A 22,358-nucleotide genomic window follows, 5' to 3' on the forward strand; every position below is an offset into this window, starting at 1 on the left:
CCCTGATACCACCACCACCATGTTTCACAGATAGGATAAGGTTCTTATGCTGGAATGCAGTGTTTTCCTTTCTCCAAACATAACACTTTTCATTTAAACCAAAAAGTTCTGTTTTGGTTTCATCCGTACACAAAATCTTCCAGTAGCCTTCTGGCTTGTCCACGTGATCTTTAGCAGACTGCAGATGAGCAGCAATGTGGCTTTCTCCTTGCAACCCAGCCATGCACACCATTGTTGTTCAGTGTTCTCCTGATGATGGACTCATGAACATGAACATTAGCCAATGTGAGAGAGGCCTTCAGTTGCTTAGAAGTGACCCTGGGGTCATTTGTGACCTCGCCGACTATTACACGTGTGCCTTGCTCTTGGACTGATCTTTGTTGGTCGACCACTCCTGGGGAGGGTAACAATGGTCTTGAATTTCCTCTATTTGTACACAATCTGTCTGACTGTGGATTGGTGGAGTCCAAACTCTTCTGAGATAGTTTTGTAACCTTTACCAGCCTGATGAGCATCAACAACTCTTTTTGTGAGATCCTCAGAAATCTCCTTTGTTGGTTCCATGATACACTTCCACAAACATGTGTTGTGAAGAGCAGACTTTGATAGATCCTGGTGTTTTAATAACACAGGGTGCCCACTCACACTCAAACTAACTGATCATCCGTGAGGTTCAAATACTTTTGTCACTCACCAATATGTAATATTCGATCATTTTCCTTAATAAATAAATGACCAAGTATAATATTTTTTGTCTCATTTGTTTAACTGGTTTCTCTTTATCTAGTTTTAGGAGTTGAGTGAAAATCTGATGAGGTTTTAGGTCAGATTTATGCAGAAATATAGAAAATTCTAAAGGGTTCACAAACTTTCAAGCACAACTGAATACAGTAGTCGTCTGGGAAGCCCTCCTGATAACCGCTCTATCGCCTCCTTACTCCATAAAAGTTCAAAGTCACTCGGATCCTATTACAGATGGCGGCTCAAAAAGAATGCAACTGGGCTTGATGTTAGTTTGATCTAAAAGCAAAACGCTACAGTTGACTAGAAACTGTTTTGTTAGGAAAGTGCTGTTGAATTGTTGGCTGCACTCTTCATCACAGTATCCATCAGCTTTATTCATCTTCTTCTTCTTGTACCAGTCTGACTCCTGCACTTGCACCAATGTCTTCACTGTGGTGACTTCACCCAAACATTTCTAACAGAGGGCCCCCCATTAATGTTTGTCACTGATTCCTCCAACTCTACAGGGATCTCCGGAACAGCCCATTGTTTCAAACGCACCTCGTGATGCCATTTTAAGGGTCCATCACCCTCATGCTATGAAAACTGGGGCTGCAGTCATAAGTGGGACATTTCAAATTAACCTCAGAAATCGTTTGCTGACATTTACTGTTTGGCCAACGTAAAGAAAATGCTTTTGGCCGCCTGCACAAATATTTGCATATAATATATAAATATGTATGCGCGGGGGTACCCAGAAATAACCGGAATTGGGGGGAAAAATTTTTTTTTAATAATTTTACTTGCTGAAACTTTAGCTTCCTTCATAGTCCTCTTCATGTGAATGACTGCACTCGTCCCAACGGTTTTCCTGCTGGTGGAAACATTTTTGGAATTGCTGAAAAGGACCGTTATCCAAGGCCGAGTAGGCAGGATGGCAGGAACTCCAAGACACACAAGTCAATTCAGAAATCTCTTCAATAGTCCGACAACGATCTCCGTAAATTGTATTGCGAACTTCTTCAGCATTTTCATTGTTCCTAATTATGGAAGTTCGGCCAGATCTGGATTGGTCTTCAAGCGACATTTCCCCTCATTTGAAAAGTTTCAAGCATCAGTACGGTTTCAGCAGCTAAGAGGAAACCAAATTGAACGCAGACTCCGCTGATCTGTATGATCACCCATCACAAAAACTGCAGAACACGTTCAATCAGCACCAAGTAAAACCGACACGGAATGGCGTTTGAGCAACGGCACGTGACAGACTGACACAGAATACTGTAAGTGTGCCACACCTAGCGGCGAAATTTGCAACTAAGTCGAGATTGGGCGCCAGGTACAGAGTCCAGTTATTTTTTGGGTACTTGTGTGTGTGTGTGTGTGTGTGTGTGTGTATATATATATATATATATATATATATATATATATATATATATATATATAGCACATTTAAAAGAACATAGGAATGCTGTGGCCAAAATCCTTTACAATAATAGAATAAAAGAAAACAAGCAAATAACATAAATAGAAATAAAATATAAGAACATAAATAAAATACATAATAAATAAAAGTAATGTTACATAATCACCATGAGGAAACCATAATTATTACTGAAGGTCTCGGAATACAAGTGAATAGAAATGAGTCTTGAATCTCGTTTTGAATTGTAGACGACGAGGTAAAGAGTTCCACAGGCGAGGGGCAGCAGCTGCAAAAGCCCTGACCCCCTTGATGATCGAAACACAGACCAGACATCGTGAAAAGGTTTGGGGCAGCCACCTGTATAAATATCCCTGGCTGCAAAAGGCTTTTGAAAATAACGAGATGTTCACAAGACTGAGTCCAAAACAGAAGTGATTCCTCGGTGGTAAGATGGCGGCTTTAAAGGCCCATATAGGGATTGATGTCGTTGAAGGGGCCGGGACCAGAAGTGATGTCATCTAGACAAGGAATGACGTTATCGAAGGAGCCAGAACCGGAAGTGAGGTCTTCGGAGGTGCCAGGATTTCTCGGGAAAGGTCTGCAGGGAACTGAGAAAGATAGTCAGTGCACCCCACTGCCCCCTGGTCGGATGTGGTGTTCCCATTACGTAAACCCTTTAGCTGCCTCCTACTCGCACGTGTGTGACAATACAAAATAATATATATATATAATATCACAAAAGTGAGTACACCCCTCACATTTTTGTAAATATTTTATTATATCTTTTGTGGGACAACACTGAAGCTATGACACTTTGATACAATGTAACGTAGTCCGTGTACAGCTTGTATAATCGTGTCATTAGAAGTCGAGTGCACGTGCTCAGCGTCATATCCAGAGGTTGTCTTTTGAAAATAGTCGTATGATTGCTGCCAGCATTGCTGCAGAGGTCGAAGGTCAACCTGCCCACCGCACAAATTGGTCTGCATGGCTGTTGTCCCAGAAGGAAGCCTCTTCTAAGGATGATGCACAAGTAAGACAAGCAGATTAAGGACATGGATTACTGGAACTGATGAGACCGAGATCAACTTATCTGGTTCAGATGGGGTCAAGCGTGTGTGGTGGCAACCACGTGAGGAGCACAAAGACAAGTGTGGCTTACCTACAGTCAAGGGTGGTGGTGGGCAGTATGCCAACATGATAATGAGCCCAAACACAACTCCAAGATGACCACTGAGGGTAAAGGTGTCGGACTGGCCAAGCATGTCTCCAGACCTAAACCCCATTGAGCATCTGTGGGGAAGGTGGAGAAATGCGAGGTGTCATCATGGAGGAGTGGAAGAGGATTCCAGTGGCCATCTGTGAAGCTCTACTGAACTCCATGCCCAAAAGAGTTAAGGCAGTGCTGGAGAATAACGGTGGGCGGTCACACAAAATATTAACAGTTTAGGCAGAATTTGGACATTTTTCACTTGGGGGTGGACTAACTTTTGTTTCCAGCTGTTTAGACATTAATGGCTGTGTGGGGGACAGCAGATTTACACTGTGATACAAGCTGTACACGGACTACTTGACAAAGTGTCACATCTTCAGTGTTGTCCCATGAAAAGATTGAATAAAATATTTACAAAAATGTGAGGGTTGACTCACTTTTGTGAGATATTGTGTGTGTGTGTGTGTGTGTGTATGTATATATATATATATATTTATATATGTATATATATATATATATATATATATGTATATATATATATATATATGTATATATGTATATATATATATATATATATATGTATATGTATATGTATATATATATATATATATATATATATATATATATATATATATATATATATATATATATATATATATATATATGTATATGTATATATGTGTATATATATGTATATGTATATATGTGTATATATATGTATATGTGAAATATGTGACAGTAAACTGTGTACCATTCCATGATCATCTTCTCACAACTCAGACGGCCCCGTGGCAGATGTTTGCTGACTGGCAGACCAACCACATGCCCTACCTGTCAGGTCGGGACTCAGCCTACGAAGGCTATGAATAGATATATATATATTACTGTCACTACAAGAACACCTAGGAGCCACACAAGTTTGGGGTATATTGTAAGTCGTTGAAATGCAGAAAAGCAACTGATATTCTGGAGTTCAAAATGGAACTGAGGCACAGCTAGAAAATGGTGGTGTTTAAGGAGATGCAGTGGAAGTGATGTCTGCTGGGCCAGAACTGGAAGTGGCGTCTTCGTGGCCAGGCGGAATTTCCTGAGAATGGTCTGCAGGAGAAAAGTGAGGGTTAATGCCCTCCGCCATTTCCCTCCTACCTTCGAGCCCTTCAGCTGCCTCCCCATGCGCACGTGTGTGGCAGTCCAGACCTACTGTAGATACACACACACAACATGATCTCCTCAGACTTGGTGAATTCAGGTGAGGTTTGTAGCTTCACCAGTCCCAGGCCTCAGTTTTGTTTCCTTTTTATATTTCAATTCTGAACTCTGAGTTGCCGTCGTGAGACGTCTGTGTGGCTCATCAGATGTGTTTTGCCATTGAATGCCCGGCCGCTCATGAGCAGTAAGGGTTACGCCACACATTGTCAGACAGCCTTGGCACCAGTGTTGGCAAGTCTAGTGGATCCATTGGTCAGGCAGGCCAACATCTCCGTTAATCAGGATAAAATTCAGTCCGTGGGTGGTGTGCAGAGGCATGTGGTCACTGCACCGTAATGGTAAGGCGGTCATTTCAAAATAGAAATCCTGGAACACCGGAGTGACTCCATGCAGATCTGGACGTTAAAAGTGGAGTTTATTTAAACCAGTTCTGGAGTTTGGAAACAAAGTGGCAAATTTAACTTGAGGTTAAAGAAAAATGAGGTGAAGGAGTTAGCCTGGCAGTGCCAACTGCCACCTTCCAGGAGTCCGCCTGAGAGGCACAGTAACTGCAGCCAAATGCCATGCTGGGTGAGGCTCTGGCAGTGGCTTCACCACTCGGATGAACGATTCACGTAATGGAGGCACTTGGGGCAGGCAGCAGGCCTGGCAACACTTTTGTCAAAGGGACGAGTCCACTAGGCTCCCATTAAAGCACACTGAGCTGCTCGGCAGACAAAGGAGCAGCGCCAGGCCTGCCATTTCCAGTCGGGCTGGGCAGGTTTAGACTGGTTGTGGGTGGGAGACGCGCTGTGCAGGCGCAGTGGGGCCTGGTGCGTTTGCAATCGGCCCATTAGTTTCTTCCACGTGCAGAACACCAAGGCATCGTGAAGAATGCCATTTTAAAGTGATTATGCAATTGAGTGGCGCAAGAGTCCTTAACCGCACTCAACAGACGAGGCACGTGAAGGGCAAACATCCAAACAGGAAGCGCTCGAGCTCACCCGGCTTGTCTTGGTGCCATCTGTCTGTCTCTCTTTTTATTTTTTTCTACTTCACGATTTTCCAACTTACAGAACGTTGTGAGCGGCAGTCGGGTGAAGAGTGAAGCTGGCAGTCCAGTTTTGAAATTCAGATTCCTGCACGTGAAGAGCCAAAAAGTGCCAAGCGATTGGCAGCATTGCAGTAGTTGTAAGGGGCCGATTAAGAGCTCTGTGCTGTGATTGCCATTGCGGGGGCGCGTCTCAGACCCCCAAACTCTTAACACAGTTACAGACACACACTGTACACCACGCAGCTGATTGTCCTTCCTCCTGGTGAGATTTGTCCTCCTCATCCCCTGACTCTGACCCCTCGGTGAGGTGACGTGGCTCCTTTTATGCCAGAAACCTGATTAACGGTGCCTGGCAGTGCTACCCGTCTAAGGTGGGTTCAAATCAAGGTGATTAAACGTTAACGGCTGCAGTGCACGCCTTGCACTTCATTTCTCTGTTATGTGCCGTAGGATTTGTGATGTGCCATCTGTTGGAATGACAGACACCATTCCAAAGTCTCTTGTTATGCCATTTGTCATGGGATTTGTAAAAGCACGGGTAATATTTGTGATGCTGTGCCATCTGTTGGAATTCCAAGTGCGATGCGTTTTATTATTAGATGTTTGTGATGCGCCATCTGTTGGAATGATCGAGACACGACAACTGGACAGACATGCAGACACTTTTGTTAGGGTGGTGGACGTTAGGTCTTGTGCCTTTTTTTGTTTTTATTTCATAAGACTAGGGAGCTCTGCATTTCCATGGGATACTGAAGCCCACCCAAGCCACCCACACGTCACTGCCCCCAACTGGCACTACAAGGTGAAGAAGAGCAGCGTTGCTCCCAATGGCCTGCGATTTTTGCCTTCAGCTTAACCCAGTACAGCTGTCCTTCCTCTCCAGGTTATTTGTACGTCTGCTGCCCCCACAAAGGCAGACCAGCTGCCCCAAGCAGGCGACTGCTCCGTGGTCTTCACTCATGATGCCATGTAAACCTGGCGACGCCTGCCGTTTTTAGTAATAAATTATTAAACCTTCGCTCAGACGAGTGTGTTTAAGGGACGCTTGAGCTGAAAGTTTCTTCCCAATGTTTAAAAGTACAGAGCAGTGACAGAGAAGACAAGGGTGAGGTGCCCGAGTCTGATGAAAGAGGCAATGGGTGGCAAGTCCACCAATCCCACCTCCAGCCCCCTCATCTTACAGCCTCTTCGGTGTGTCCTGAGCCTTCACAGAGCTTGAGAGTTTAAAGAAGAAGCCATCAATGTCAAGAAAAATCAGAAAACACCTGCAGAGAGTAAAATTAAGGGGGTGGTGGGGGGGCTCCCTGTCCTCACTAAAAATAAGAAGAGACGTCCCGGGGGTCAGCATGTCAAGACAAAAGAGGAAAAGGCAGTAGCAGCCCCCACTAGGCAGACACGACAACGTTGTAATGCATGTCCTCGTGTGCCATCTTCGTGTTCGGAGTGGGCAGATGTTTAAACGCCAGTCTGACGGGGTACTTCCTGTATGACCGCCCAGTCTTCTGAGGCACAGGCCAGCAAGGCTCCTAAACACTGAAGTAGAAAAACGGGACCCTGAGGATGACCACAATAGAAGCTCCCATGTGGAGTGACGACCTGTGAGCCCCCCGCGACTCGGACACTAACGGCCTTCGAGAGCCGCAGCAGGTCAGCTTTGTCTACAAATCACGTTTTAGGTATTTAGGGTGAGGTGACAAAGACGATTGGACTCGCTCCTTATTAGTTGGCCCAGATGCTGCGCAGGTTTCGTTTTTTGTATAATCTCCTTTATTTCTTTTTTCTCTTGTAGGTTTGCACTTCATGCCACAAGTCTGGTGCCACAATAGGCTGCTACTTCAAGGGGTGTCCTAACAAATATCACTATACGTGTGCGTTCCTGTCAGGTAAGAGAGCGCTCTGATAGACTGGCGTCCATGTCGATACGCCGTCTGCTTTTGTTCATTGTGCACTTTATGTCTTGACAGACTGCGCTCTTGATGAAGACAACTTCTCCATGAGATGTGCCAAACACAAGGTAATAAACAATGTCCGGCTGTGCCTGGCATCTTCAGTGGTAGTGTGCCCAAAGACCTCCCTCTCCTCTCGCCACATTTCGGGTTTCTCCCCCACCTTCTGCGTCTCTTCATCTCCATGATGGAGCAGAACCCGCACTCTGAGCCGCCGTGGACCCCAGACATGTGATGTGCACCTCAAATGCTCACAGGCAGGTGGTCTGTTAACCCCCAGGGTTCCATTTTCTGAAACAGTACAGGACTGTATGGCATTGAATGCCCCCTCATCCCCCCCAGGTTGTACCGACTGCTTGTTGCACTGGTGCTGCCACCATGTTGTAAAGTGGTTGTGTCATCGGCGCCAGTGAAAGCGATACATTCCGTTACCTGCCAGCTTGTCAGTTTCAGGTCTCATTTATGTTACGCGACTCTTCCTGACGGACTTTGAATTCGGTGCCAACAGTGGGGCAACTGCTGAAACGCTCATCACGTCTGTCTGTTGACTGTCCCTTTGTTTTGGCCTACCGTCCACCACCGACAAATCTCTTTGAAAACGCTGCCTAAAGGGCGTGCGTTCGAAAACGACGGCTCTTGTGTGGCCTCGTGAATGGAGTTTTTGAAAAACGCAGACGTACAGTTGTCACACGCCAAGGCACTCTCCTTCGTTTCGTTGTGATGATGCCCGTTGCCTTGTGGTTTGCTCCTTCCTAACTTCAAAAGCAAATGTCCACACGTCGTCTGTCCAGGTAAAGACGTCTTCAGGTGCTCTCCGTGTTCCTTGCGTTTCCGGCATTTCAACTTGACTTCAGGCGTCGCCCTTGACTGATGTCATTTTTACCAGTCAGTTTCTTTGCACGCTCATTTCTTTAAACCAGGGGTTCTTGACCCTGGGGTCCGTGGACCCCAGAGGGTCAGATAAAAATGAACGTTTATATTCAGTATACAGCCCGCTACTGTTGGTTTTCTCACAAGTATTTATGTCACCTGAGCCTAATGCGTGAGTCACAGTGGGTATAGAAGAGAATCCCCCCTTTGAAATATTCCCATTTGTTTTGCTTTACAGCCTTAAATGAGAACACACACACTTTACCTCCTCAATGCCACCTCTAACATCCCAGTGAAAGACATCACATCTGCAGTTCAGGAGAATTTAAAAAATCAAAAACGAGACGTCCTGAGATGACTAAAGGATCACCCCCACATGTCAGTGTCATTTTGGTGACCCCCCTTTGCTTTAATGCCAGCCTTGAGTCTGTTGATTCTTGTCGATCAGCTTTGCACACCTGGACTGAGCCCCCCACTCTTCTTTACAGTTTAACTGTTCAAGTTCGGTCACATTGGTGGTCTGTGATCTTCTGATCTCTCCACAGATTTTCACTATCATTTACAGTAGGTCTGGGCTCTGACTGGCCACACCAAGACGTTCAGCCACTGGCTGGTCAGTTTTGCTGTGTGCTTTGGGTCGTCATCGTGTTAAAAGGTGAACATTCTGCCCATCTTCAGGGTAGCAGGTTTTCCTCATGAATTGGATTTTGCCCCCTCCATGTTTCCTTCTAACCTACCGAGAGCCCCAGGCCCCCCACCAGAGGATGCTGCCCGCTCCGTGCTTTACTGTCGGTATGGTGTGTTGTGGATGGTGAGCTGCATTGCTGGACCGTTTGATTTTGGTCTCGTCTGACCAGAAGACCTTTTATCCACTTGGCATCAGAATCTTCAAGGTGCATTCTGGGAAAACTCAAACGAGCCTTCATGTGGCCTTTCTTGGGAAGTGCGACCCTCCTGAACAAGCCACAATGGTGGAGCGCTTGTGAAATCGTCGTCCTATGCACACCACTAATGACCAGTCTGTGCCATCAAATCCTGGAACTCCTTCAAAGTGGCCATTGGCCTCTTGGTGGTCTCTCTTCCCAGTGTCCTCCTTGCTCCTCCATCCAGTTTGGAAGGTCCTAGTAGTGCCAAACACTTCCTTATGATGGACTTTACTGAACTCCTTGGGACTGATAAAGCCTCTGAGATCTCCTGCCTTACGTCTGCCCTCCACTCTATCCTGAGATCTTCTGAAAGTGGCCTGCCACCCACAGTCAGGTGTTTGCTGTCAGTTGCTCAACCAAGCAAGGGAATGAATGGACCAGGAACAGCTTCACTAATCCCACTCAGTACAAGTGAGCACAGCCAGTAACCGCAATGGGAATGGTGGGCACCGACACCTGAGTGAGTTTGGGGGGTCCTTTATTCATCTCAGTAGGTCTTGTTTTTGATTTTTTTATCATTCTTTGAACTGTAGCTGTGATGTCTTTCACTTGGATGTTAGAGATGGCATTGAGTAAGTAAAGCTGGAAAAAATATTAGTGTCTGTGTGTGTGTTGAGGGTATAAAGCAAAGAAAAGGGAATATTTCAAAGGGGGGGTCTTTTCTATACTCACTGTGCATACTTGTGAGAAAATTAACAACGAGAAACGCCGCAGTTACCATACAGATGAATATTTCTGGGTAAGGGGGGTCCATAGCTTTTGTCAGATTCTTAAAGGGGGTCTGCGACTAACAGAAAGGTTAAGAATCACAGCTTTTAACCGAGGTCTGGTCGTCAGGCCAAGCTTATGATTACAATAAAAATAAAACTGAAGACACTTGCAGGCGCAGGCAGTGTGACGTCACGGTTAAGAGCAGGGGTTCCAGTCCCGTTGCTGACAGTGTGTGACCCTGAGCAAGAAAAAAGAAAACAAATGAAACTAATAAAGGTGCCCGTCAACCGAGATGATATTGGCAAAGCTTGCAGCCACTCTCCAGGGGCATGCTCGAGGACCCCCCAGTAACTCTGCCTGCATATGGTCTGCATGATGGATTGTAACGTGATTGTTAGAAAGGCTTTGTTGCTTTCCAGTTAGAAAAAATCTTCCAGTTCATCGTATGTGAAAGCCGTCACCTGCCTGCTGTCGTCCTGCATTGTTAAGTTGCTTGTGCTCTCTTAGAACGCTGCGCCACATCACGTCGTGTCGCTAAGAGGGACGGTGTTTCGATTCACTTTGCCAATTTGCTTAACCAAACATATTTTCGGTTGTGAATTGGGGTGCGTATCCCTGGCCCAGAAAGCCTACCCACCCACTTGCTGATCCCAGTCATGTTCGAAAGGAGACACAGGACTTCTGCGCCAGCTGTTTTCAGTTCTGCACTGACACCTAGTGGGCTAAGGATGCATTGCGGTTTCTTGTAAATTTTGTGTCTCACTGCATATCCTGAAATGTTTTCAAAGTAAAAGTCTCTTGGGTCTCTCTTTGGTGGCGGGCAGCTTGTCTCCAGATATTCCATTGCCCGTTTCACCTCTGACATGTCAACATATGAGACACGTTATTACCAGGAAGGTATCTTGGTATGTCACTAACTTGTAAGATGTCCGGGTTATCCAACACTCTGGCCATCTGAGGCCTTTAGCTTGATGTACTTGGTAACGCAACGTAACCTCCAAGTTGATTGGCGAGGGTGCCACACACACACACACACGGCCAATCTGGAATTGGCGATTAATCCAACCTGCACATTGGAGTTGTGGCCGGGAAAGCAGACTAACATAGACAGCCCAAAAAAAACTTGGGGGTACCACCCTGGTAAAAAGACAGCCAGCAAACGGCTCAAAACAAAAGTAACGACATCTAATTATCTGGAGCTCCGCCCTTCTCGCGAGTCGGTCTGACATCTGATGCCACCTTCTGTAAGCAGGACAGCTTTATGGGGTTGGTATCAGAAGGGGCATCGGGGTGGGGTTCAACATCCTCTTTGGTGTCTTTTTCTGAAAGATGGGGGGCCCGTGAGATTCAGACTCGAACCCCAGCAGCAGCGCTAAGCACTGCACCGCCATGCCACTCGGGCCTGATTTAAAGTTTCCTCCGAGTGGTTATGCGCTCATCAAACGCGTGATAAAGCTGCTCTAACACAACCGAAGGACACTCCCCGTGTGATATGAAGTGCGCCCCTCTGTTTATAGGACAGAAAAGCAGAGCAGGCTGTGACTCACAGCTTCATGTAACAATGGTGGGCTTTGTAGTCCTTCACGCCTGCTTTTGTAAAAGGACGGCTTTACACGCTGATGGCCTCCCACCTCCATGTGAAACGCTGCTATGAATTGTTAATAATGGAGCTGCCATTTTAGAGACTGACAGGATGAATAATGAAAGTGCATTGACGGGCAGTCAAGTGCTGCATGAAGAAGGTACCCGCCATGAGACAGAAGGCCAGGAAGGGGGCTTTGTCATCCTGCCCGCTTCCATCACCGCCATCACCATCGTACCATGAGCTTCTTGGGTCCGAGTTCAGACTTGGAGAGGTTACAGTGGAGCAGCGAGTGCAGGCCAAGAGTATGAAGGGGTCCCGGACGTCCCGCCTCCGCCAAGGGCGCACGTGTGCCACGATTTGGGGGTTTGGTGTTTTTGAGGGCAGCCCTTGAGTGAAGGGTAAAGCTGTGGATGTTTGCTTCAACTCTCCATTTGTTTTCTCTTTCATCAGAGCAAAATGTCAAAAGGACCCGGGACTCTGGACAGAGGAAAGAACAGGTGACAGAAGAACAAGCAAGTCAACTATGCAAGGTTTGTGCTTCTCTTTGGAGCCCGTCGCTCCGCGTCACACGCTTGACATCCCGGGTCTTCATACGTCACAGAACGGTGTGAAGAGTGCAAGCTAATCCGGTTAGCAAAGGTGTAAAGTGGGTCTGGTGGACACCAGGAGCAGCCTTGGGTGGTACCGCTGGGGTGGCATCTTCACCCCGAGCCAGGAGGGAATATGACCAAAGGCAGACAGCTGTACAGTGAGCTGCTTCAGTTTGTGTAGGGCACAGTGTGGCAGTGTTGTGTCACCATGGGGTCCGTGCGACTTGCTTGGCCCCTACTCTCCCACATGCACCTGTGCAGACCACCTGTCCACTTGGTGACACTTACACAGCCCGTCACTCGTCAGCCCTTCAGATAGGGACCCGCTGGCTTTAACATGAACAACACGCAGATGACCACAGATACAGACGACACCTGAAGGGTAACATCGGCCCACCCACACAAGGGCTGACACACCTTCACGGTGGCCCTGGGTAGCATGCGGACCCCAACAGGCTGACGTATCTTGATCCCGAGAATCAGCTTGGCACGTGGGAGCTGATGGACCGCGGCTTACTTACCAACGATGCATGTGTCCCACCACGCTGTCCTCTCCCTCTAGTGAGAAAGGAAACCACAGTCGCCCCCCACCAGGTGCCCTGTGTCTGCATTCAGGATATGCCAACAAAATAAAAGACGTGTAAAATCAAATTCTCAAGAACACGGACGGGGCAGAACTGAATGAAAGCTGGTGAAGAGGGGACTGAGTGAAGGCACATGATGTGGAGATGCCCATTTGTGGTTTGTAATTGAGGTGGGCTTCCATCAAAGATCGTCGTCTTAGGGGTGTTGTTGGTCGGGCCCCGTGGCACTTGCCATTTGCAGGATACTGTGGAAAGGAATCTGGAGCAGTGGAGGGAGAGACCCCCTAAAATTAGTTGGAATAAGACGGGATATGTAAAATTTAAGGGACAAGTACAAAATGGGGACATTCTCCTCCAGGTAGAAAGGCTCTAAAGGGTGGAAAAGTTCAAAGCTCCTGAGGACGGAGAGCAAATTCTAGAAATAAACCCCAGAATGCAATTGGGTTGGACGTGTCATGTGACCGAGGGTGCAGTGTGCAAAAGAAGGTGGTCTGTCCACGATTGTCGTATGTTGAGATGGACGTGTGGAGTAACAAAGTTTGATAAGGTGGGCAGGAGTAGGAGAATCAGGGGGTACATGTAAAGGAAGGCCAAAGAGAGGTGCGGGCAGAAGAAGATGACGAGCAAAGAGAATGTGGGTGGACAGGGGCATCAGGTGAGGAGGAGGAGGGGGGTCAGGTACAGCCTTTAGAAAAGAACTGTGAGGAAGAACGGGGGGCCCAGCTAGTGTCATGGGCTGAATGGACAGAATAAAGGAAGACGTGATGGCAAAGGGTCTGACTCGCCAGCGGACGACCGGGCACGCGGACCCCACGTGGAGATGAAGTAGACATTTTGAGAATTTGGTTGAAGTCAAACCTGCCGCCGTTGAGGTCTACTCGTTTTTTTTGTTTTTTTTTTCTTTTGTTCCGAACCCACTGACGCTTTTGTGTTTGTCTCCTTTTTCAGGTGAGGACCCCCGTGCACCTGAGAATGATTGTGTGAGGCAGCGGCACACGTGCTGTGGGGTACATCTGGCAGGGCCCTGCCTACGGACCTCCCGTCTTTCCTTTTGTTTTACGGCTGGTCGCCTTTTTGGAGTCGATTTGAGCCTTAAGAGACCCCTCTACTTAGCGCTCACAATGGGGGGAGGGGGGTGGGGGGTGGTTTTGTCTCTTTAGAGCCCCTCAACTGGCAAGCTGCCTTAATGCTGGAGCGCCATGTTAACGGCAGTGTTTTAAATCGCACTTAGTATTCTTATGAAGTGGTAACGACCCCAAAGCGAGACCCTCTGGACAAATGAACTTTCATGGCGTTTAAGAGATTTATGGACCCCCGATGAGTGAGATGAGCCCAGCCTGAACTCAAGCGACTTTGGGGTGCCCGGTGTCTCCGGTGACCCCCCGTCTGGGCCTTTCATGAAAGTTAAGGGGGCTTGTTTTTTTTGGTTTTTTTTTTTTTTTTAACTTTTGTAATTTCCGCCGCCCTTTAGTAACGGACGATGTTACGTATTTTATAATTTATTGCTACTTTCTTATATTTCACAACACTTTTGTATAAATGCCATTAGGGTAATGCAGGGAAAAAAAAGAAATGTACTGGCAGTTCGCAATCTTTTGTTCTTTTGTTTGTTTGTTTGTTTGTTTGTTTTCTCTTTAGTTGAGCTTTTGGGTAGAAAATTGTGAAGTGTGTGTAGACGGTGTGTGTGCTTTTAACCAAAAATTCAAACTTCTGGTTTTGCTGTAAATGTGTTTAGATGTCATCCACGTGCCGCTCCGGACGTCCTAAATATCAAATGTGCAGTCACAAGTGCATGTTGGGAAAAGGCCTTTTGCATTATGGGTAACAGTAATCACACTTGTACATTTTTCTGGAAAAATTGCCATTGCATTGTGGGTAATAAATCTTCTTTGAAAACCCGCTTGGTCACCATCTTTAAGGCCTCAAATGGCAGGAGAGCCCGCCACTGCCCGCTCTACCGGGTCAAGGTTTGTTGTTGCTGGCTGATTGGATTCCACCATTACTGTAACTCCTTGCTGGGTGGGTTGGCGCCGTGACCGCTGGTTTGGTGTCGTTTGATCCCACCGTAATAAACCAGGTGGCTTGACGAGTAAATGAACCTACGATAGCAGCTGCTTTGGTTCTGGCTGGCATTGTTGGACATCACCTCAGGTCTCCGTAACGCCAGCGGGGACGGCGCCAGTGGCTGTACTACAAATCACAGTGCCTCGCCATAAAGTGGACCCGAGTAAATATCAGGAAACGGTCAAAGGTGCCAGGGCACGAAGGGGTCATTGGGTTCTCCTTCATTGTGGCTTCTCTCCATCGCACTTCAGGTGGACAACAACGCTGACCTTTTCAAAGCTGTGAAGATTAACCTTAATAAAAATGTCGTGTCGCCGCTCACTGCACGATGTGTGATTGTGTGCAGGGCCTCAGGGTCTGATGGCCATCTCGCCTGTCATCTTTGGTCTGATGGCCGTCCTCACACGCCGTCTTTCGGTCTGATGGCCGTCCTCGCCTGTCATCTTAGGTCTGATGGCCGTCTTTCACTTGTCATTGGGTCTGATTCGGTCTGATGGCCGTCGTCACCTGTCATCTTCGGTCTGATTACCGTCCTCACCTGTCATCTTTGGTCTGATGGCCGTCTTTCGCTCGTCATCTTGGGTCTGATGGCCGGCCTGCTCTCGCCAGCTCTACCACGCTGTTTCTGTTTCTCCATTGCCAATTCCACTGGACGTTCAGTCAGCTGACCGCTTGCTTGCCATGGAGTTGCACGTGACATCTGAGATGTGATTGGTTTCATTTCTTTAGTGTTAGCAGTTGGTGCCCGTGTCGGTGAGGTGGTCACACTCGGTCAGTAGTGGCATTTGACATCCAAAGACCTAAGCAGTTCACGCCACTGCCTGCCTTATAGTGAAGGGCAGACCCCCATGCTGGCTCAGCACAAGTTGGACCTTCAGGTACAATCCAGTGACACTTCAGACTGGCGACCCCCATTGAATTCACGATGGGACTTCTATAAGCGGCGGGCCGCAGCAGTGGTGACTCATTGAGGTGTCCCATTAAAGGGGGCTGCGCGTTTGCCCCATCGGTTATCTCGACTTTTCTTTGTAATCCATTTGGACCGCTTGGCAGGGATCAGTTTCCCCGGTGCCATTAAAGCAGCTCTGGGGTTTGCCACTTGCCATGTGTGCCCAGTGTGCTGCCATCAATGAAGCAGGCTTGGGTTGTCACGTCTTGCGCATCGAGCTTGATGGCCTGCATGACTGAACGTTCAGATTTGTGTTTCTCGGAGTCCACTTGGCAGGACTGTCCTCTTGAATGGCTGCTGGTTTGGGACCACCTGGGCCTTTCCTGCTTCTGCTCTCAGCTGATGTGCAAACGATGCCCTTCAAGATGGGTAGGTCAAGTGCCAGCCACTCAGGTCTGGGTGAGGCGTGCCCCACCTGCTGGGCTGATAGTCATAAATGTCATTGTCACCAGGACCACCACCTCTGTATGAGTCCCCGTAATGTCCTCAAGTGGTAACCAACACCCAGCTAGTGGTGGCCTTGTGGTTGAATGCAAATGGCCAATGCAAGGGGTGACCACTACTGAGACAAGTGGTGGCTCCACCAGATGGTGCCAGGCTGGCAAAGTTGTAGAGTGTCCAAGAGGGCCTGCCACTTAATAAGGGGCAGTTGGTAATGCCCAGTGTGCCTGTCTAATGGAAGAAGTCTGACCTGAAGAATTCGGTGGGCCCTCCTGGCACCCTTAGACATGCGGCTCACTGACATTTTGGTGCCCAGCAGAACTAAAGTGAGGTCTTGGGGTCCACAGACATTGAAGGGGTAACTAAACGCGTTTGTCTCGGGTCCTGAGCCAACAACATCAAGCACAAGGGCCCCTTGACATCAACATGGGACAGCAAGGCAGACATTTTGCAATGGCATCAACACCCACATCCTTCTGTCCAACTGTCCGGTTCTCGAAGCTGAGCCTGTCCAAGTCCTAGTGGGTGTAGGGCCAGCCCATCAGTGGGCACACACATTCATACTGGGTGTCTCTTTAGAGATGCCAATTCCTGTCAGGAGGTGGCGCCAGCGAGTCCAGGTTAAGGTGACACTTTAACGCTCTGCATATGCAGTCTGGGCGCGGGGACTTGGCATGATTGACACACCCAAGGTGACAGCTGTAATCAAAATGTCTCGCTCGCCCCTCTTGAAATGTCCAGACCCGCGGATGTGGCATGAAGTCAACTGTCTGTTCTTACACCTGGAGTATTACCCGTCCAAAATGAGTGGCAGAGCCGAGGCGTTTGTGCTGTGCGGACATCCCTGCTGGCACTGCCACTTTCCTTACACTTTACCTTCTTTGAACTGAAGGTCCTGATTGTGTGGGGTCTGCGTCTTCTGCCCAAGGCTGTGGCACACCAAAGACAAGCAGGTGGGCCAAGTGGTGAGTCTGAATGATGGACCCCGAGTGTGTGTGTCTGTGTGTGTGTAGCCCACTCTGCCCCCTCATGAACTGGCACCTGGCATTGCTTTGATGAGAGAGAGAGAGAGAGAGAGAGACAAACTGCAGCAACCTTGTGAAGGAAGAAGCAGACAAAGTGTGGATGGACTGGCCTGGCATCTCTAGTGGGTGTTCTGAGAGGGTGGGCACGACGTCATCGGCTCTGCCCTCTCTATTTTATATTCATGTGTATCATAAAGGCACATCTGGGTGTACCTTGTTTATAGCGCCCTTCGCGTCTCTTTGACTTGCGGTCGTGTATATAATGTCTCTTTCCTTATTTTTAAATGTTTTGTAGTGCCCTTCATGCCCATTTTATAGCGCCTTTCATTTATTGGTGTATTTGCTGCCATTCGAGTGTAACAAGTTCTACTCCTTCATTTGGGTCTCTTGTGCTTTATGCCGGCAGGTCTGGATGTTGTGGGTAGCGCCTTGCGTGCCCGTTGGATATGCTGTTTGATCTGGTTTATAGCGCCTTTCATCAGTTTTTGTTTCTGTCTCGAGCCGCCTGCTTACGAAAGTACAAAGAGGGTCAGAACTGCAGCTGATGGCCGAGCAGGTCTGCCACGCTGAGGTGGTGGTCCGGCCTGTCACTGCCCTTGTGGAGGCTTCAAGTGCCCCCCAATCCCCCTCACCTCCATTTGCTCACAGTGAGTCGAATGAATGGATCTTCACGCATTTTATTGGCTGGCACTGCCAGGGTGGACTCGGGGCCCCCACTAAACTCTGAAGTGTGTTACTGTGCCGCACTAAATAAGGCGAGGGGACGGCTATGGTGGGCAGATGGACCCCTGCCTGGCTGTGCCAATTTGGTGGTTTTATTTTTGAGGGCCCTTTTGTCCCCTCCTGTCCTTTTTTCTTGGGATTGGCTTTCCAGGACGAGGACCCCCACCCGGCTGTCGTCCTTAATCAGGGGCCGCTCACCTGCGCGGCTCTTTCTCCCCCCGTCTTGTCTGCTCTTCTGGTGGGTTTCACACTCCACACAGAGGACAGGTGCAGGATTTGAACGCAGGACCACCTGTGTCAAGTCCCACCCTGAGCCCCACCCGATGCTTTAAGCAGGCGGTGTGGCACCCGCATGACTGATTGTCTTCATGTCGAGTTCAGTGAGACCTTTGAGGTTTTCTGGCCCTCTAATTTTGGACTATAAATGACACCCTGCCCTTGGGGTCTTCAGCAGGACTTGACGTTAAGCAGGCCACGTCACCGGACCCCAGGATGCGATACCAGCATACCAACAAAACATGGCGGGTTGTTTTCTGCTGTTTCGACGTTGGTGTGATTATGAAGATGATGATAGTTTGGATTTTTGATCCTTTCCTAATCCCCCATGGACCTCCATCAGAGGGTGACAAATGACAACGTTGAATTTCTCTGATATCTGACGAAGCCAACGCGGGGCTGTTGGTGGGTGACGGGGGTCCCCGTTGGATTTGGTTAACAGGTGCGGACTGTATGCTAATTTGATGACGTGTGTTTGTTCTTGTCTCCTCCTCCTCCTCCTCTTCCTCGTGACTAAACGCTGCCCCGTGACCCCCGCCCGGCGTGTCTTGTACGTTGTGTGCCTCTCGTTAATCAGCGCACTAAATGCACGAATGAGGACTGGTGGGCTGACCGGTGAGGACCCCTGGATTTTTCCTTCAACCCACACGTCAAAGTCCCCAGCTGGGCACAAACTGCCCCAAACCCCCCCACCCGTCACTCGTCACCCCCTCCGAACACAATGAGACACACAGCCAGGCCATTTTCCTTTTTTTTTTTTGTTTTTAATTATTTCTCTTTGAGATTTGAGGAATTACAGGAAGACAATCGTATTGCGATGACGGAATCAGACACGAGTTCTAGCGTTAAACACCCCACAGCTAAAACTCCACGTTGGGGCGTCTGGGTACATCACTTCACAAAAAAGACAAAGGGAGTCCAACACAACACTGGCCACACACTCGCCGTCCTCGTCTACGCTTTGTCAGCGGGCCGCTCGTCCTCTCCGCTTCTCCTTAGTTTTGATTGGATTTGATTTTTGCTCCGGTCAGCGTTTACACGCGTCGAGATTTAAGCTCGGTAAAGTCGATGAAGGGGTCCCCGTCCCGTTTTGCTTCAGTCGTTCACTTGTTCTCTTCTGCTTACGAGGAACGGAAACGAGACCATGGCGCCTCGTGTGGCCGGGAGGGGCGCCCAGCTGATGACACAGAGTGGCAGACGACCCGCTGAGGGCGCGCCAAGCAGAACGGGGATGAAGCCACCCGCACAAGTAAGGACCGTTTCTTTTGTTTTTTGTTTGTTTTAAATCTCATTTAATCTTCTATATTTTCAGAAGTATAATCTTAAATTCATGCAAATGTGCCTAGAAATAAAAAAACACCACACAAATAGTCAATTGAAAACGTCGTCGAGTTGAAGAAGGCAAAGCGCGGAGCTGGAAATCTGGAGACGTCCGCCCAGCCATTTTTTTTTTTTGCCATTTTGAAGTCCGCCGTGTGTGGCTTTTAGGTTTTTCCTTTTGATTCCCGTTCCTGCAGCACTTTAAAAAGATACTGAGATTCGAATGTCTTTAAGCCTCTCAGCCCTCCGCTATTACAAATAAATAAAATAAATAAATAAATAAATAAATTACAATCAATCGATCGATCAATCAAAAGAAAACAAAACCAACACAGGAGAGGAAAGAGAAGGCGGAGACGCTGAGCGTCCAATCAGACGAGTCCATCTCCGCAGGGAGCTCCTCCCCCTGTTGATTGGTCTCACATGTACACAAATACAAACAGCTGAATATACAAACACAGCACGGGGGGGTCGGGAGAGAGAGAGAGAGAGAGAGAGAGAGAGAGTGTAAGTAGCCCTAGTTGAGTTGTAAAGTCTGTCAACGCTCAGTCGCACTAACAGCTTGTGCTACAGCAGAGTTCTCGACACTTCGCCGTCGCCGTCTGCTTTGCTTCCACAGATATGTGTAAACCCCGCCCATCGAGCAGACCCACCCAAAGCCGTCCGAATGAAGCGATGCAAATCAAATGCCAACGATGACCTCCTAACGGAGCGACAGATGACGTCTGCCAGCCTGTACAAAGCCCAACTCCGAGGAGAAACGCAAACTCAATTTTCTATAGCGCCTTTCACCCTGAGGGTTTGCTGTTCACACGGCCCTGGACGGAGAGCTGACAGCGGATTCTAAATCTTTCTTGGACTTTTTAAATTTTTTTTTCCCTATGTACGTTAAGTGACTGTCACTCAACGTCCACAGAGGACGCCTGCCACGGGGGACAGTAAAGTGGACCAATGGTAATGCTGAACCCTGATGTGCAATCTCAACTGGGTACCCCCAGGATCAAGACCACCATCGGGGTCAGGGAGCCCTTCTTTGTACCAATGGACAAGGCATGTGAACGAAGCTTACCAAGTGGCTGAGGGCTCGTAGGCCTCACGCCAGGGTGTGACTCTGAGGGGGAGCGAGGGGCCTGCCTTGTGCCCAGTACCGTCTGGTGGTGGGTTTTCTGTGGATTGAGCCGGTCTGAGCACATGATTTTGTTCCTTTTTAAGGCCGTGTCACATCCAGACGACCTTCCCAGCGGTTTTCAGTTGTAGCCTTCCTTTACATCGTCTTCGTGAGGCGGGGACACTTGGTGACGCATAGTGTGACCTGGCCAGCTACTCGCCCCTCAGGCAGGTTTGGTTTTGTCTTTAGTAAGAGGGCTGCCCTCTCTGTGTGTGTGTGGGTCAGATGCCAAGCAGAAGTACAACCCCCCCCCGAACACAGCGAGGAGGACCCCTCAAACAGAAGAGAAGCCCCTCTGTCTGATGTACTATGACAGAACAGGGGGGTTTAAGAGAGAGAGAGCGCACAGCCCACCTGATTGCACCTGAACTCGCTGTAAACGTGAACCCTTCGTAAAATACCGACTCTGTCACACGGCACGCCATTGGCTGTCAGAAAAACGGGAGAAAACAACTGTGCTGTACAGGGGTGACATGTGACACGGTGGCCGATTTTCAGTTGTTTCAATCAACTCGGGCCGGTGACGAGAGTGGTGATGGCAGTTGGCAAGTCACATAATGTGACACTGATTTAAGTCAACTGCAGTGTGAAGTTTGCACACTAGTCATGTGACCAGGGCCTTCTGCCCCAACGTTTTTGTTTTTCCCCCTCTGGTGGTCTTCCACACTCCTTTTAACACACTGACCCTCATTTGTCAAGGCCAGGCTAGGTGGCCAGGCTCAAATGGCCTCCTGTAGTTGTAATGTCCAGAGGTCAGCTCGGGTCTCCGCTCAGCAGCAACTTGTCACAGGCAAATGACAAAGAATAAAAAGGGTGACAGGCCACAGCCACGCATAGGTAACTGAAGGCCACTGTGACCCACGTGCACGCCCTGTCACATGAGGTAACGACATGGTAGCCTGCAGGCTTCATGCGCCGCCCGAAAATCGAGTGCTGTGCAGATGTGTGTGACGGCGGCCTGACTGCTTATGAAGTGAGAAGTTGAGCGCTTCAACACACAAAAACATGAGAGCAGCAGAGCAGGCGAGTCGCGTTACGTAAACTCCGGAGCGTCCTCGCCGGCGCCACGAGGGACTGACGCCTTCAGCACACTTGAACTAAGCAGAGTGGAGCGCCATTGAGGCTCCGTGGAAAGCGGCAGGCATAGAAAAGTGAAAACCTTCTAGTCAACCTTAAAGAGACGTATCGGCCTCCCTGTACACTTGGCTTGGCTCTCATGAAAATGGGGGGCTAAAAATAAAAACAAACTGACGCATTAGCCCCAAACAATGGAAATGGCAGTAGGCTGAAATGTGAAAATACAGATGAGTGACTTGAAAGGGACGAGAGACGAGTGACTTCACAGACACAAAAAGCCACCAAGCCAAAATGCAGAGGGGCTTGGGGTGAAAGGCGCTATATTATTGATTAAAAAGTGCTGCCGTCGTCATTTTAAATCTGACTTTGTCCGCAGCGCCACAACATGAACTTCCTGCCCGCTGGAGTTCAGACACCAGGCTGACATGAGCCCAGCAAACAAAGAGGTGAATGAAAAAGTCCTGCGGGCACCACCCCTGCCAGGCACAAACCCAAATATCAA

The 22,358-nt window shown here is 48.5% G+C and overlaps 1 protein-coding gene across 2 annotated transcripts in view; it reads left to right on the forward strand.

Annotated features, from left to right (window-relative positions):
• Nucleotides 1–14,711, forward strand: part of si:dkey-94l16.4 (transcription factor 20) — a 29,668-nt gene extending 14,957 nt beyond the window's left edge. For both annotated transcript variants that reach the window (XM_039739297.1, XM_039739296.1), the window contains exons 3-6: nt 7,391–7,484; nt 7,566–7,615; nt 12,090–12,169; nt 13,762–14,711. In XM_039739297.1, coding sequence (XP_039595231.1) covers nt 7,391–7,484; nt 7,566–7,615; nt 12,090–12,140 — 195 coding nt within the window. In that variant the 3' untranslated portion in view covers nt 12,141–12,169; nt 13,762–14,711. The remainder of the gene's footprint in view (nt 1–7,390; nt 7,485–7,565; nt 7,616–12,089; nt 12,170–13,761) is intronic.
• Nucleotides 14,712–22,358: the final 7,647 nt, after the last annotated feature.

This window comes from Polypterus senegalus, chromosome 17, assembly GCF_016835505.1.
Source record: "Polypterus senegalus isolate Bchr_013 chromosome 17, ASM1683550v1, whole genome shotgun sequence".
NCBI classification, from domain to species: Eukaryota; Metazoa; Chordata; class Cladistia; order Polypteriformes; family Polypteridae; genus Polypterus; species Polypterus senegalus.